At 40.1% G+C, this 18,056-nt stretch overlaps 1 protein-coding gene across 2 annotated transcripts in view; it reads right to left on the bottom strand.

The window, feature by feature from the left end:
* Nucleotides 1-18,056, bottom strand: part of NEGR1 (neuronal growth regulator 1) — a 434,548-nt gene that overhangs the window by 237,158 nt on the left and 179,334 nt on the right. For both annotated transcript variants that reach the window (XM_033151809.1, XM_033151810.1), the window contains exon 2: nucleotides 15,880-16,112. In XM_033151809.1, the coding sequence (XP_033007700.1) occupies nucleotides 15,880-16,112 (233 nt within the window). The remainder of the gene's footprint in view (nucleotides 1-15,879; nucleotides 16,113-18,056) is intronic.

The raw sequence follows: 18,056 nt of genomic DNA, 5'->3' as shown, positions 1-18,056 counted from the left end.
GGTTTGTGGATCTCTGCATTTAGTCCAGAACTCACAAAGAACAGGTAGATGCTAGATTTCAGCTATTGCTACCCTCACCGCAAAAACAGCCTCTTGACTCTTTTGATATGGTGTAAATTGGATAGGTGGACATAGGCCCTGAATCTCATTTTCCATTCCATGCCACCGTGGGCTGCCAAAAGCCTCTTTCATTTGGTCTCATGGAACTAGCTTCTTTTATTCTTTTGGGTTCTGGCTAGTTTTCCAGACAATAATAGATGCACAAAGATACTCATACATTTTTTTGTAAGCTTAAGTGACATATGACTGTAAACCATTTTGTATCCTGGAAAGTACCAGAGAAATGAGTCACAGTCACAGTACTGCCAGCAATCATGTATCCATGAGATGCATCTTAAAAGAGTGTAAATATGTATTTTACAGAAGGATTGCCTTCCTATTGTTTTGTAAATCTTGCTGAGCTACTTCGGAATCCAGAACAAATTTGCTAAATCTTGCTCTTTTTGTTCTGAGAGAGAAGACAAGATGATAACAGTGGCTGGCACCAAGAAGTTAATTTTATAACAAACTGACATCTCAAGTAGCAGCAATTTAAAAGAGCAATGCTTTGTCAGTTTTAAGTGGGAAGTGGTTGCTGGTATGATTATAGATGTCTTCTGCATATTTATTTTGCCCCACTTTAAATAAATTTGTGTAAGATTTATCTTGTTAGTTCCAAATACAAGTCCCTCTTGGCTAGATTTAGGAAATAAATTAGTCTTCACAAACATTGCAGAGACTGAATCAATACATTAATATTTAGGAGGCATTAGGGAGGTTTATTAGTGGGAAAGGGCAGCACACGTTGCACTGGAAATATTGGACATATTTAATTCAAAAGCATCAATTGCAGTGACGCACTGAATCTATAAATTGTATTTACATATACAGATAAATGAATTTCGATGCATGATATGGTAAAAGGGCTGAATGTTTGGACAAAATCAGAACACTGGCTAGGCACAGAGATGAAATGTGACCAGAAAAGCATGGACTATGATCTCTCCTTCTCGTTTGTAGATGTCTAATTCTCTTCCATTTCAGCTAGAGTGGGAAATGGGAATTCTCAATTATTTGTTTGCCATACTCACCAGATAGGATGAGGACTACCATTTATTTAAAACTGGCTCTTATTCAGATACAGAGAGCAGATAGCATATTTAGCTTGATCTTGAAATCCATCCTCAAGGATGACAGAAAGGGAGGATATAAAGTTCACATAAATATGCTAAATATGCTTAAATGTGTTTAAATAATGCAAAGGAAAATACAGTCTGAATGATCCTGATTTAAGTATCTGATATACATTTAGTTAAGATGCCAAAGTCAGATTCGGAGAAGATAGCGATCTTAAAGAAGTATAACAAAATTGCTCCTCAAAATGCTCCTGGTCAGAAAAGGGGTGGTCTTTGTAAGGGGGTATTCAGCTTGTTTAGTCTCTTAGATATTTGAAGTCTATGTTATTCTAGGGCTTTAAACACTAGTGTGTACATCTTGAATTGGGCCAGAAACAAACCAGCAGCCAATGGCATAATCATACGAACACTGATAACCACTGCCACAATATCCCTGGCAATTCTACTTCTACCCACCACTCCAGATGGCACTTGTTGGCAATGTCTCCAAGTCACCAGTGATGGTTGAAACACCAGGATGACATCTGAGAACCCAGTCCACAACTCTCTATGCACCATGTATGAGTGGGCAGCCAAAGACAGCTTTACATATGTCCTTCTCAGATCCTCTGCAATCCTGTATGTAGGACTGAGAAGGAACAGTTACATTGGGAGAATTGATTTGAAACCTGCTGTAGTACCAAGGAGCCCAAATTACATATTATTTCAAACTTCACACCTAAATCATTTGTATTTATGAATACACAGGGATCACATAAGAGATGAACATAAATGCACACTACAAGAGGAACGGCATGAAATCCATATTGTTGACTGGTTGCTGGCTAAGTGGGAATAAACTATTTAACTTTTTAAAATATTTACGGGTTACTGTTCAAAGTAAAATGTTCTTAAGGATGTTTGCAATGTCACAAAACTGTGTTGGCAAAGTTGTTTGGAGACCTCTGTGCAACAACTGGCTAACAGGCCCACTTATTATTAATAATAGCAATAAATAATAACATTTAGGTTTGTCACAAAAAGGGGAAATGACCAACTGTAGGGACCACTTACATTTGTATGATGGCGAGCAGCGATTGTGGGCCAGCATGTGTGCGGTCTGAGCATGGGGCAAATTTCCAGCCCCACATGACTATTGGGAGATGACGCTCCGTACCTCTCCATTCATGCAGGTTGCTGGGAGGCTTGTATTGTCATGGGTTATCACAGGCAAACTACATTTACTGGGATACTTGTATCCAAACAGACCTATCACAGACAAGATGCATTTGAATGGGCCTATCACAGGAAAACGGGATGGGTGGGGCTTCAGCCCCTGATCTTCACTCAGGTCCACCCACTGGGCAGATAGAGGGGCTTTGCCCGGACTCATCAGCAAAGTTGAAGCAAGATTTCCCACCCTCCCACCCTATCTAGCATACTGACTTGCCAGAAGGTGAGCAGGCCAAGTATGGAAATACTTGGTTGCCATATTTGACCAATGAGGAAATTGCCTACAGGCAAATTGGGCCTGTCTGGAGAGTTTTGTCTTCCTCACAGCAATTGTTGCAACTTGTTGGCGGATAAGGCACTAGACTAGTTCCTTAGTCAGGGGGAGGTGATGGGAGCCCACCGACATCCGTGCTTCAGGGAATCAGGAGTACCCTGTTAAAGGAGTCCAGGGGAGGTGCTTCTGTCTGCATGCCCAGTTGGGAGCTGATGGGCCACAGCAAAACAGCAGTACAGAAGGGATCAGCCCTATTTGAATTATGTCATAGGGGGATCCTTAATCCAGGATTGACCCTGAAAAATAATCAACCAGCAGACAGGTTGGTTGATGGAGGAGACATGCCCAAACCTACTTATATCTGTAATCAATAAAGTTGTCACCTATTTGAACTCAAGATGTTTGTGTTGAGTATTTACTGTCTCTTCCCACTATATAGGCCCCTCTGGTTTCAGGTTCCCTGTGCCTGGGCCCACAAATCTTGGTGTTTCTTTGCTCTTTTTTGTACAATTCAGCAAAATAAAATGAAAATTCCTTCTATATACCGTAATCACAGCTTAGTATTCTGGAGTTTGAACAACAAACAGAGGCCACAATTTAACCTCTTCACTAATACTAAAACCTACATGCTTAAAGTTTGTTTTTGCATGTATTTATATGTGATATTTTAATGAGGTATTTTTACTTGCTCCTGCTTTGCTCAATTTTTTATGTTAAGATTTTTTGTGGCAAACCACTCTGGGATCAGCAACTACAAAGGGTAGAATATAAATGTCTCAAATAAAGAATGCAGTCCTAAAGAAAAACTTTTGGAGCCTGCCTGAACAATACCAAGGATAGGAGCTGCAAATATATATGCCAGTGAATGGCCATTGGCACATACAGCATGTTTAATGTGTCCAGCGCTACAGGAAGCCAAACAGCTGCTGAGATTCCTAGCATGCTGTTATGGCAGAACACCAATATAAAATGGGAGGGGGAGAGGTAATGATAGCACTGGGAAAAAGCTAAAAAGAAAACAGATGCCACCATTTGAAAATATCACATAATGGAAGGGGCTTCAGTCTAACTGATTGGACACTGATAATCTCTTGTTGCACTTGAGGCTCAATTTGATGTGAGAGGTAATATATTTTCGGACCTTTTCCATTCTGGAAGGGGACTGCGGCATTTCCCTCATGTTATGCTATAGTAACATGTCCTTAAATAAACAGAGCTCCCGAGGCTTCCGGCGGCTGGCGCAATCATGGATGGTCGTGGGCTGCTTCGGCTGCGAGGCACCCAGTTCATCCCGGGGGTCAGGAGCTCCGCTACCGCATAGCGGGCTCCAGTTGGGGCACGGGAAGAGCGTCCCGTGCCCTGGGCTCCCCGGCTGTGCCCATTGTGCTCCGAACCCTTCCCCCGCACCCCCTGTAAAGGGGGAGTGGGGGTGAAGGGACCACGGAGCCGGGCCTTAGGGGAAATGCCCCAACCGGGATGTTTACATGCGGCGGCAAAGTCCGTGATGAGCGTCTCTGTTCTACCTATCATTAAGGAGTTGCTAAGAAACCAGAAGCTGTGAGTAATTGACTGACTCTTTGTATTCCGGGAAAGCTCTGGGATTAAGAGAAGAAAGGCAGCCCGCCTCTCTCCCTTCGGGTGGTGAAAGAAATTAACTCTTTAAGTGACTGCTGCTACAACAATCAATTGAAAGTATTTGGAATTTGAAAGCTGAGTCTGTTGAGATCTCCTTTTGGGGGTTAACTGAGGAAAAAATATCTTCATTTGAAGTTTTGGTCTTTATACTCCGGCATTGGAAGAAATGGCGACGTTTCGGACTTGCGTAGGAAAAAATTCAGACAAAGGAAGGAAAAGACAGGAAATGCAATCTGATACCCACCTCCCCCCGAAGATGCTGGACTTTGCATTTATGTTGGCACTGAAGGACTGGGAGGAGGAGGAAAAGCTTACTGTCTTTCAACTGGAACTGCTTGATCGAAAACTAAGAGCCTTGAGTGCGATTATAAACGGAAAGAATTTGATTTCCACAGAGGAGGCTTTTCGAAAGTTCTATTCAATGGAAACAGACTTTTGCAAAGAGTTGGAAGATGTGCTGCAAGGATGGTTTGAGATGGCTGAGCAAATCCGTCTGGAACAGGGGCCGAGTTCAGGGGGTGGCAGTAACCCTGGAACGGAAAGATTTTTAATATCCAGACTTCGAGGTGGCAGCTCGGGGTCGAGGGACATAGAATTAAGATTTCTACAAGAAGAAGAAGTATGGTACAAAGACACGGAGAAACTCAGATTGGAGAGGGCGAACATCTTGGAGCTCGATGCAGGGTTTGTTGTGGTTGCAATCAGGATCTGTGGACACTCAGAAGAATACAATAGGAGATCCGGTTCTGGTGAAAGACAGGAGAAGATAATGGACAAAAGGGGAGTGGGCTGAATCAATTAAAGTATAACATAGATGGTCTGCCATGGTATCCGAAATCGGAGTGTGAAGTCTGTTAATTACAAGTTTATTTTAAATAAGTAAGGAGATATTGAATCTAAGTTAAAAGCAGCATGATAAATGATAGAAGAAATAAGTCTAGCTGTAAGAATATCTGGTTAAGTTTTAGGTTATAATGCAAAGATTATGATAAAGGTGTTTTTTCCTTTTTTTTAAGTAATGCTAAATTTTTATAGAGAAAAGTTGTTAAGGAAATAGTGTATTGTTTTAAAACCGAAGGTGTACAGGCGGGGGAAGTCAAACGTCAAGATTTGGAACTAGAATTTTTTTTTTTTTTAGTAAGGTATACAGACAAGAAGAAGAATCCTGACATTATGTGTATGTGTATTTGTTTTGATATTTGTAGGTGTGGGGGTTGGGTTTGTGTTATTTTGTGAAAATGTCAATAAATTCTGTTAAAAAAATAAATAAATAAACAGAGCTCCCATTGCAGGGCAGGATTAATTTAAAATTACAAGTAGGTAGCCGTGTTGGTTTGCCATAGTCAAAACAAAATAATAAATAATAAAAATTCCTTCCAGTAGCACTTTAGAGACCAACTAAGTTTGTTCTTGGTATGAGCTTTCGTGTGCATGCACACTTCTTCAGATACACTGAAACAGAAGTCACCAGACCCTCTCTCACTATATACATTAAAAACTTCCCTATATAGGACTGCCTTCAGATGCCTTGTAAAAGTTAATTTATTTCCTCAACATCTGATGTGAGGGCGTTCCACTGAAAATATGGCAGGCTTCAGCTTCAATGAATCATTGTCCCTTAGGGCACTTGGAATATGGGCCAGTATGAATCAAATGACAGAGATTTTCTTGAGCTCTACAATTTCAGGCTATAGATGAGATAAGTTTATGTCTTGCATTTTTAAATATGATTTCAAATCCAATCTTTAAATCAATTAGTTTGGCAAAGAGTAACTGAAGTACAAAATTAAATCATTCTATGCTGCAGTTCGTTCAGAAAGTAAGGGGTTACAGCAATCAACATCAGAGCATGGGCAAAGAAGTTAGACTGGATGATTCATCATGCAACATGTATGTGACTCAGAGAACACAGAAATTAACTCACAATCTATCTGAATAGTGAAAATATTAAATTAAGAAAACATTGAAATTTGTCAGGTAGAAAACCAAGCTCAGTACACATTTATGAACCTAACAGATTTGACTATACAAACTGCCTAATATACAGTTTTGGTGGCGATACAAGTTCTGACCAAATCTTGTTTATTATTATTATTATTTTTGCATAATGGTGTGGAACAGGGGTGGGTAACTCTTGTGGTCCAAGGAATACAATTACGGTTGACCACCCCTCTGAGGGCCACATACTAGTTCATGCACATGTCACTCACCACACATACATAACCGTGCACAAACACACACCAGGAGTGGCTGTGGATGCTGAAGGAACTCCATTTCATTCATAAATATCAACTATTTATTAAAAATTCACGGTACTTTATGCTGCACCCAGTACCACACTCCCTCCAGTAACATTTGATGCCTCCAGTAACTTATATTGCCTCTCTCACACTGGAGATGCTGACTGATAAGTCTATCAAAAGGCATTGCAAGTGGAAACCTTTAGCTGCCACTTCCTTATTCACAGTGTTTTCCTATCACAAAAGTCAACTAGAAATTTCTCCTTTCAAGATAGCTCTCAATAACAGGTATTGTGTTTTGTGCTATTTCTGTAGCTTTGGGCTTCATCCGTTCTCCACAACAGCCATGACAGATCATCTCTCTCTCCTCTCTCTCTCTCTCTTTGCAGCCATTGGCATCGAGTGATGCATAAGTGCTCTTAATTAGGAAGTGGCAAAGCTGTGTATGCTTGACAAGACTTAAGGGGAATTCTTCCTTATTGGCCCCGACAAACTCCCAGAGTAACTTCCTTGGCCCCTACAAACTCCCAGAGAATCTCTGGAACATGCAGTACACACATGCAACAGTGAACAGAGCAGTCAGAAATACACACAAACTTAGATTGCTGGTGCCAACAAAATTTGGAATGCCTTCAAGGGGGCACAGAAAACCTTTGGGGGCAGAGTTGAAAAGGGCTGTGAGTTAGCCACCACTCCTGCAGTTGCTACAAGTCAAGCATTCTTGCATATAAGTTTATTTCAGCAAAATAAGGCTTTGATCCTTTTTCTTTCAAAACTATGGGATCTATATCCTTGGTTCAGGGTGGCTGTTTAATCCATCTAGGATCATTCCGTTTAGCAGTTTTTACTGTGGTGTTATCAGAAACAATCCTCATCATTGTTCAGGATGCCTTATGAATGTATCCAGCACACTAGAGAACTCAGCAAACTCTGGGTGGGGTCTCACTTTACACATAGGACTGGAACTTCTTGTCCATTCCAGTGACCCCACTTGGATTCCCATTCCTCATGGGTATAGGCTAAGGCCAATCAGGCCTCAGTAGAGGCACACCTGTTGGTATCTAGTCCACTATTCTAGACTGCCCCTGCAGCATTTTGATAGCTGAGGGTAGCCATTGTTTTTTTTTTTTTTTTTAAAAAAAACTATTTAAAAACAGATAAGCACAAAACAGCAATTTGCTATTTTAAGCCACTAGAAATAAGACTGAATTCTTCATATTTTGTGGGTTTGCTTTGCGGCACATTCCACTTTCTCTTCATTTCAATTTAACATGGATTATACCTGGCATTTACAACACCTGCAATTTGCAGCAGCTTTCAGATAATTTATGTTGCATTCCTCCCTGCCCTGGGCCTGTACAGATTATCAATGTATAGAAGCTCCTGTGAGCATTGATGGGGCAAAACTGAGGAGTGGTGGGGGTGAACACTGATGTGATTATGTGAAGAATCGAAGCAAGATTCCATTTGTGTTTCATCAATGTGTGCAGGTCCTTGTGTGCACTGGTAATCTGGCCAGAAAAAAAACAAAATGCCACTGAACAGAAGGTACTTGAAAGTAGCGGCAAACTGCTTACACCCAACAGTTGGGAAAAGTCTGGAATCCAAAAATAGAACAATAGCAGATTGCTAATGCATCAGTGACATGCCACAAACAGGATCAGCTAAGTCAGACAGAGAAAATGTCATACGGATATCTAATTCTGAATGGCAGCTTTGGCTTCAGATTGTGAAGAACATAGATTAGCCAGATTTGGTGTGGACTGCTATGCAACACTAGTTGTCAATACAATGAATAAACCCAGATCTTCCCCTTTGTCAATACTGTAAAATCAGTAGTCTCTCTCAAGCCTGGATTCAACTGTTTTCTGTGATGTGGTGATACCAGAACAATGTGTCCTCATCAAAATACATCCCATTAGACAAATGGACAAGTAAGGGCTAAATGTCACTTCTTATTCTGTTTCGTCTTTTCATCCTCCTACCCCCTTCCTACTTCAGTTTCCACTTCAGAAAATGGCCAGCTTAGCTGCAGAATGAGTTTTGTACGGGCTTCTCGTTGGCTAGTTTTGCAGTCATAAAACTGGTGCACATCTGATATCGTTTCGACCTGTCTGTTTACACTGAAAGCCAGCACTTTAATGAGTCTTGCACCATAGTTTTATCCATTAGGAAGGAGGTGATGATTTTAGATTACAAAAAGTTGGGGTTTTGCACTGATCAGCCTAATCTGCTCTGCACAGTTAATGTAACTAGGACATCGTGATTATTTCTGTACCTAAATAAAAGTTTTTTTTTAAAGAAACTAATCACAATCACTATAAGAATTCATTTGCATCAACAGAGGGAATGAACCACATGACACAATATTCGTTGTATGGGTCACTAAATGATTTAAGCTGTTTCTGGACAAATAGCATGAAAGGTTTTCCCAACATAGCTATAATTATGCTGTCATTGCTTGAGATAAAGCTCAGGGCAATGCAACTGTAAGGAGAAAATATCTGCGGGTGATGATTTGTATCTGCTTGGAGTGCATTTGTTTAAAAGGGAAAAAATATCTGCAAATCTATTTTTTTCTAATGAACAGAGTGACTGATCTGCATGTTAATGCAGGCAGAGTCAACAAGAAGATGTTTTGAGGATCACATGATATGCCTTAACAAGATTTCTTTTCACCTGGGATGGCATAATTCTCTGAAGAAGAGAAATTAAGAAATAAATAAATGCAGCAGAAAATACTATCAGCTGATAAAACTTCACTGTACATGGAGCTTAAAGAAAATAGACTTAACTGTGCAATCTTATTCGTTCTGTCTACCCAGAAGTGCATCCCACTGAATCCAGTGGGGCTTACTTCATGGTGGGGATGGGAAAGAAATTGGAATCCTAATTCTGAAACAAGGTGCACAAGGAAGCACTTCTCTGATTTTTGCAATGCATCTCTCCCGTCAAGAAATGTGTACAACCATGCATATACTAGGTAAAGTGTGCATAAAAATGCACATATCAGTGAAAATAACATACTAAAATGCATTACGTTGGGGAAATCGCTTTGCAAAAATGCATACGTTAGGCAAAATTGCCCACAAAAATGTGCATATTAGGAGACAGTCACACTAAAATGCTAGTGGATTTTCATCAGGACTTTTAAAATAAAAATTTGCAAGCTAATGTGGAAATGTGCAGAACTGAAATTAAGGCTGGAAAAATGAGAACAGATTTGGGCACCCCCACTTCCAGGTAAGTGGGCATAGGACTGCAGACTAAGGTGTATGATGGACTGACTGTTTTCTTCACATGCTGTGTTGCCAACTGATGGTATAACGTGAGGATCCTCACCAAGCTCAGAAAGCCAAGGAATTGCCCAACATACACATGTATGAACACAGCCTAGGCCTAAGAAGTTAAAATATTATTACATATGTGCTGCCATATGAAGCAAGACCACTGCCCACCTAGCCTATATGTAAGCATATTATCTGTGGCTTTCCAGAATTTCAGGCATAGTTTCCCTAAGCACTGCTACCAGAAGTAAATGGAAATGGATCTGTCAGCAAGTAAACCTGCAATTTTCTGCATGTATTGGGGAAGGGCTATAGAGCTCAGGGGTAGGACATCTGCTTTGACTGCAGAAGATCCAAGGTTCAGTGCCCAGTATCTCCATGTAAGGCTGTTGAAACCACGATAACGTGAGTCAGTTGAGGCAATTCAGAGTGAGATGAATCAACGGTCTGACTTGGAATAAAGCAGCTTCCTATCTGTACTACATATCACTGAAATATACACCTCCCTATAATAAAAATCCCCTTCCATACTTTTGTTCAAAAATAAGTTTCCTTCCAAAGTTTCAGTATGATCCTAATGCAAAATATGATGGTCATAAATCTGATGCAAAGCAATTAACCTGTCAAACATACCACTTTAGTTATGTATCTATATCTGTACATTACTAAAGATATTTCAGTTCGGTTCTTTGATATGATGGGCATTATTGCTCAGTAAAATGCAACTGAAAAGTGCTAATGATAATTGCACCAAATACTAAGAATTTGGAGCCTTAGGTTGTACTTGGAATTTCAGAAGACATAAATACTATCACTTAATAATTACACGTAATGATACATTTCTCCCCTATTTTTGAAGGCAAGGTTAATTATCCCTGAGCTTACATTTATGCTTTATACACACCTAGTTTGAAGGCTTTAAGTATTTTAATAAAGGAATTCTTATATTCTTAGTTTAAAGCCCTGATATCCCCAGGCAGCACTGAAAAGGAGAGTCCGAGAGAGTTACTGACAGTCAATGTAGACAATACTGAGTAGGATGGACTAATGGCCTGACTTGGCAGTTTCCCATGTGTCACGACTCTGGAGAACAATGGCAACCAGAAAAATGACTTGGAGGCTATAGTGTCACCAGCTTGTCAGTATTTTCATCCCTCCCATTGCAAGGATCACCAGATCATGTTTGTTTTACTTTCTGTCTGTGAGAAAGGAGGGGGCGGAAGCTACTCTTCCAGACTTCCGTCTCCAGTTCTGATGGACTTTTCTTTGATCTGTCTAGAGACAGGATGGCAGTATGAGAACTGTTTCTCTTATACATGTTTGTTATGTTCTTTTATTTGTTTAATCAGTAGAAATAAATTAGGTATGCTACAAAACTTCCACAGCTTTGCTTCAGTTACTCTGCTGCATTTGAGGTGCTCACATGAGCAAATATGAGTCCACAGCGCCAGGACCTATTCCTCAGGAATGCTGTGTTGCTGTGCCTGCATTCCTGTGATCGGAAGGTTAGTGAAGGTGCTCCCGACACCCAGCCCATGCAGGCGCTGAAGACATGGGATGAACATGGGTGTATGGAAACAGCTATGGAGTCCAATGGGGTTCCTGGCACTCAGACTGATGCTGGTGATCAAGGGACCATTAAACCTGGTAGATAGGATCTCCTAGAACCAGTTCCCACATCAGCAAGGCCCATATAACTAGAGCCAGGACCTTCAAAGGCACCTTCTCCTGATCCCAAGGAATCAAGTACCTCCCACATTTCCTCACCAGTCCAACTGTGCAGGGAGTAGAGCAGTAGGTGGAAGGTATTGATCTTTTAAGAGGTTCTAGTTCACAAAAGGGGGATGGAGCCTAGGAGAGGTGGGCCGGAAGCAGAGGCTTAAAAGATCTCTGTACACTTCCAACACTTGTTAGAACAGGTGGCTAAGTAGGAGCTATCCGTGGTGCTGCAACAACTGACCTGCTTCACCCTATGCACTTCTTCAAAGGACCAGAACAGGACACGATGGAACTTTTCTCTATGAAGAAAGAGGCACCTCTGACCAATCCTAATCATAATGTTTTAAAAGGTATTGTTCTTAGGAAAAAATAAAATTGAAAGTAGAATTCTTCACTGAATAACTGTATAAAATTATCTGACTTTAAGCAGTTTCGTATCAATCCTAATCCCCACCCCAAGTCAGTGGGTCTGGCATTAAAAATTACATAAATTAACCTAGATCCCACACAATATGCTTATTGAAATAATATGCGGGGAAGATGTTGCATGTGGAACAAAGCACATTAAATATACAGTATTTCTGTTTCCTTAAAAACTGGCCCAAATTATACTACTATGACTCCTATATTGATGATGAAGATTATAACTAAAAGTAATTCAGATTCATCTAGCCCTTTTCTGGCATATTCAAAGTACATATATTATCCTAGTAACCTTACAGCTGCTCTATAAGATATGCCAGTTTAATCATCCTTGTAACACAGATGCAGGCTAAAAGACTACGGCAGCGAGCTTATCACAGAGCTAACATTTGAACCAGAGATTTTCAGATCATGGCACATACTCTAAAGTACCAAACTGCACCAGTCCCTTGATGGATCTCAGGGCCAGCTGTTAGGCTACAGAAATCATTTGGTATGGACATTCTGTTGCCCTGTGGCATGGTGTAGAATGTGGTTATATTTGAAAGTGGAAGTCATGTGGGAGGGCCAGTGACCTGGTTTCTTCTCATATCCTTGCATCCTTTGTAACCATGTTGTTAGTCCCTTACAACTGACCTGCTCAGCTCCATATTGTCAAAGCAATGTGGAAAGCAACATATAATGCCTGGTATTCCTTTCTCCATTCTTGCACACACACCCCGACCCAATGGGTTGTATTCAATGTAGCACTAAAGTGAATGTTCTTTCAGCACAAAGATTCCTCGCACAATGGAATGTTATCCCCATCTCCTTCCTCCACATGCTCACTGAATCTAATCTGAGGATTCCTTCAACCTCTGGAGCAGATTTGGGAATAGTGTGGAGAGCACACAGGGGGAGGAAAGAGTGGAAATCCTGTTTTGCTACTGCAAACATTTTATCAAATACCACCTAATGATCACAAACCAATACAGATGCATAGATCCACAAGCATTCCAATTTCAGCATGCTTAGCCTACTCTTAACTCTTTGTTTAGTTGTGGCTAAGTGACATTCAATGTTAAATGGCAGGGCACATCCTTCAGCAAGCCAGAGGCCTAGGATTAATCCCAGCCATCTCCAGTACAAAAGAGTTTCAAATTTAGAAAAAAAAATATTCTCTGTATAAAAAGACCCCGACTGAGGTCCTGCAGAGCCACACTCAGGTAGAATAAATTAGGTTTTCCCAACATTGCACTTTCCAGATGTTTTGGACTATAGTTCTCATCAGCATGGCTAATGGTTAGGGATGATGACTTGTAGCCCCAAACATCTGGAAGGAACCATGCTGGGGAAGGGTGGAACAGGCTGTACTGGACAAAGTGCTTCAGAGGTCTGATTTATGTTAAGGCAGCTTCATGTGTAACTTACAGATATTCTGCACATCCAATAAGTGGAATATCACAAAATGAGAAAGCAGCCTTTTTTTAACCTTTTGTAAGCAGACTATTTATACACCTCATGTATCATTTCTTATCCAGAGGCTCCTGCTAATCATGAGGTATTTTGTGGCCAGGTTTTGGATTTTTGTTTTGTTGTGCTTGCTTGTGTTTTATTGGGACTTAACTACAGAGAGCGAGTTGACAGCATGAAGAGGCATTTCATGAAAGCTATGGACAGCAATCAGATGGTCTCAGCTTCTCGTCACTGCCAAGCAGGGCCGGATTTGTACTGCAGATTGGGAGATGAAAGGCTTCCCTCATCTCATTGCTAATTCCTAAACCACCTGTCCCTCGGAATAGTTAATGAGGGCACACAAGCATTGGGAAATGGATGATCATTGAGATGGTTATTAACACAGAGCTGCAGTCTCTTTTAAATAAAGGACATCACCATATCTGCTCAGTATGGAAATGATCCAGGACCTTCCAATAATTGATTTTCATTGTATCTACAAACCTATCATGCAAATCGCAATCTTCAAATATGCATCTGAGCTTGCATTGACAAGACAAGGATGAAAGAGATTTTTCTGAAGAAGAACAGTATGCTTGACAACTTGTTTTTGCATAATGATGATAATCTCTCTGAAAAGAACATTGTTTTCAGTGACATTTACTCTCTTTTCAGTTTGACCCTGTTTGGTGGTAATGATATCTGTCCCACTTGCACTTTATTAATGTTTCCAAGTAATGGTTTAAATGCCAATCACTTTCAAAAGGAATAATTACATTTGCACATGGACATTAGAAGAACTAACTTAGTTCATCAAAAGGAATACGATTTTCTGCTGCCTAGCCTAATCCCTGTCACACTAGTGATTTGCCACTACTGTTGCAAGTTTGTCACTAGTGAAAAAGAAGGGAGAGACACTGAGAGCATAGCTGTCAACTTTCCCCCTTTTAAAAGGGCAATTCCCTTATTCCGAATAGGATTCCTCGCAAGAAAAGGGAAAAGTTGACAGCTATGACTGAGAGGGAAATGGTGGTTTTAAACAACAACAGAGCTTAGAGTAAAGCGGGGGTGGAGAAAAACTGGGAGGGAAAAAGTGGTCATTTCAAATAACAGTAGAGGATTAAGAGACACTGGGGGGGAACCCCCCCCCCCCCGATTTAAAACCATGGCAGAAGTTTGAGTAGAGTGAGCAGGGGTGACACTGAGGAAAGGGAAGTGGTAGTTTTAACCACAGTTTGAATACAGCAGGAGGGGATTTGGGAAAGGTTCTATTTTCTTAGCTTTTTGTGTTAGCTTCTGTGTTGTACAACAATTAACTTGCTGAAACTTAAAAAATTAACCCTTAGAGTGCTTCTACCCCTACTTTACTCAGACTACTGTTGTTGTTTAAAACTACCACTTTCCTTTCATTTATCTTAAGTTTATATTCTGCCCTTCGTCCTAAAGGAGCCTCATAGTTTTTTCAAGGTTGCCAGGAACAGCATATTTCAGCCAAGAAATGTCTGGGTAAAGACAAATTTTCAAATCCCCCCCCCCATGAAATTTAATAATGAGGGAGACAGCACTAGGAAGGTCATTCTACAAATGGGGAACCATCACTTTTCCCAGATCTCTGAGAACTAGGTTGCACCTGCTAACCATAAAGCTCAAAATGGTTGCTAATGAGAGAGGTGCTCTTTTCAGTACTAGGACAACAAACCATTTAGTGCTTTCTACACTCACAATATTAATTGAAAGACCATGTTCTCCCACATCATTCTGCCCTCTTGTGCAGATCTTTGACGGAGACATTGCTTTGCATCCATCCCCAAGCAGAAGCATTGTGGCCCATATAATTATAATAAGGGTTCTAAACTGTGTGAGGCATCTATGCACTGTCTCCCTACTTCAGATCTTCAGTCCCAATGCTTGGACAACAATGATATTGGGAGCATGCCCATGAAGGTGGGCCCAGCAAGCTGAACTCTGACCCCCCTGTCATGTGCTTCAATGCCTGAATAGAGATTATGTTTACCACCTTTCAAGAACATGTCCAATTCTCACTGAGTAGCTTACAAAATGCTTATGTCAGGATTCACAAGCCATTGCTTGCAAACCCAGAAACATTTTGTGATTACCCCCAAGCTCAGTGGGACACTGATGTATGCGCTCCAGTTATCTAAATGTAATTTTCAGCATTCACTGAAGTGTGCCTGAGGAATTGGGTAGAACTTGGGGAAGAGTTATCCGTTTCCCCAGTATTACTCTGGGATTGCCAGCATTCGTATGGGATCATCATTCAAAGAGAAGACAATTATCACATTAATTGCATCAGAAAGACAGTCAATGAGTGAACTGAAGGGCACAAATAGACAAACAAGAGTAAATCAAACTTTTAGACGTTGCAGCACATAAGATTGCCAAATAGATTTCCTTTTGAAAAGTAGATTGCTTATGATTATCTATAAATTGTATATATCTATATAATGCATGACTAATACCTTTTACTGTTAAGTACACCTGCATTGTCCTTGGCGTGTGTTGAGTCTGCACCGAACAAGTATAGGGACCATCATCTGAGACATCCACGTTCTGTATCTGGAGGCTGTACTCCTTTTTGTTTGCTGTTGCAATTGAAACTCGAGGATCTACTGACCACTTGTCTCCTCCTGCAAAAATAATACTTGATCGGTTCAGCCAGGCACCTTTTGAAGCTCCATCTTCCAAGTAACACCTGTAGATTTCAAAGAAGAGAAGCAATTAACTTTTTGGCATATAATATACTTGTTTAATGTTTACATATTTTGAATTAGAAACCTTACTTCTGTATGGCATGGATGCATTCAGAACTACAACTTTTAATGGAAGGGTCTAATTTTGCAAAATGGCAAGCCGGTGCAAATGACACCAGATGATCTGTTGCTGAGTAGCTTTCTATTTTCTGAATGCCCCCCCCCCAAAGGGGGATAAGTTATTGTTAGCAGTATCAGAATTACAGTTAAAGTCCCCAAAGGCAAAGATATATAGATGAAATATACAGTGAAATGCAATAACTCAATCAGGAAACACAAAACAATATACGGTAAGTCAAAACAACCATAACAAAGGAAAACCCATGACTGCATAATGCAGATGTTTGAAAAGTTGAATAGATAAATAGAATGATTCCTGCAAGTTAAGAAATCCATGTTGTGGATGCACCTTGTCTACATTCTCCAAGGTTCAGAAACAAAGTACTGGGATCAATGGACCTACGTTTAACCCAGCTACACGCCACTCACATTAGATACATTTTTATATACTGAACAAAATCTTCCTCCCTTAGACAATGAGCTAGAACTTTTGAACTATGGACATATTATAGAGAAAGAAAAAGGTTCAGCAGTGAAACACTGTTGATGAGTTTAGCAATATGTGTAGATAATGTATAGATCTTGCAGGTTTATTAAAAAAAGAAAACAAATTGTGAAACCGTAGGGTATTGCAACAAGAGAAGATGAAACTGGAGCTGTATTCATACTAATAGAGACCATTAAATGCTAGGAAGTAGCGATACTCCAGCCATTGTGACAGACTTCTGCCTCTCTAAACTTCATTTTGAAAATGTTCAGCTACAAATTGAAGAGTGGTTCTTTTAAATGAGCACAAAGTACAGCCATAGAATGAAATACACATCCACCGAAAAGGGTTTGACAGAATCTCTACACAATCCCTCAGGGGTTTGAACACCGTGCTGAAGATTGCTACAAAATCCCAAGCTGAATTCAACAGGGTAAGTTACTGCCAACAGTATGAAACTAATCAGTTGAAAAATAAGGAACATGGTATATTGTAGAATCTAATTTGCAGCCAGTTTCATCCTCTTGCCAAACCAATCCTGCCCTCCTCCCCCCCCCCACCCCGGGAAAAAAAACAGGAGGAGTCTTTAAAGGATTGTATTAAGAGAAATACTTTCTTTCCATATATATATATTTTTCAAGTAGAGAAATATAGCTTAAAAAACCCCCCCTAAAATGTGACTATGATGTTAAGGTATGTGGTCAAACACTCAAAAATGGATATTCAACATGTCACTGTCTTCTGAGAAATCTATCAACGCTAATTGGGAATTAAAGATAATATTAATTAATGACAGAAAGCTGAAAAGGATTTCTCAGGTTTTTGACAAATATGCAAAAAAGACTAATTGCATTTTTATTAAAAAATTCAATCCATCACCTTTGATGGAATGATTGGAACATTCTCACTTAATGGTGCATTTTAAGTGAAATGTGGATACCATGTTTGCAACGTATCAACGGGGCAGAAGCTTCCCAAGCAAGAGAAAAAGCCATTAGGTTTTTTTGTGCAGAATGATGGGCTGAAAATGCAGCACACTGTATATTGCCAAAGTCATGCTTAAATTGATAAACTCCAAATTATTATTATTATTAATAATAACAATAATAATTTTATTATTATTTATACCCCACCCATCTGGCTGGGTTTCCCCAGGCACTCTTCAATACTGTATATACATACAAGAGAGCCATCATTTTTTCAAGAGCATCCTTATTCTCTGAAAATACAACTTAAGGAATTGGATACACAACACTCCAACCAACTTTTAAGCACATGTTGATATATCAAGTGATGAAACAGGCCAAGGCCCTTGAAAGACCACCATCAAATCCTGGGA

This window comes from Lacerta agilis, chromosome 6 (genome assembly GCF_009819535.1).
Source record: "Lacerta agilis isolate rLacAgi1 chromosome 6, rLacAgi1.pri, whole genome shotgun sequence".
NCBI classification, from domain to species: Eukaryota; Metazoa; Chordata; class Lepidosauria; order Squamata; family Lacertidae; genus Lacerta; species Lacerta agilis.
The sequence above is the reverse complement of the archived record's forward strand: the minus strand, read 5'-3'. Positions and strand labels throughout refer to the sequence as shown.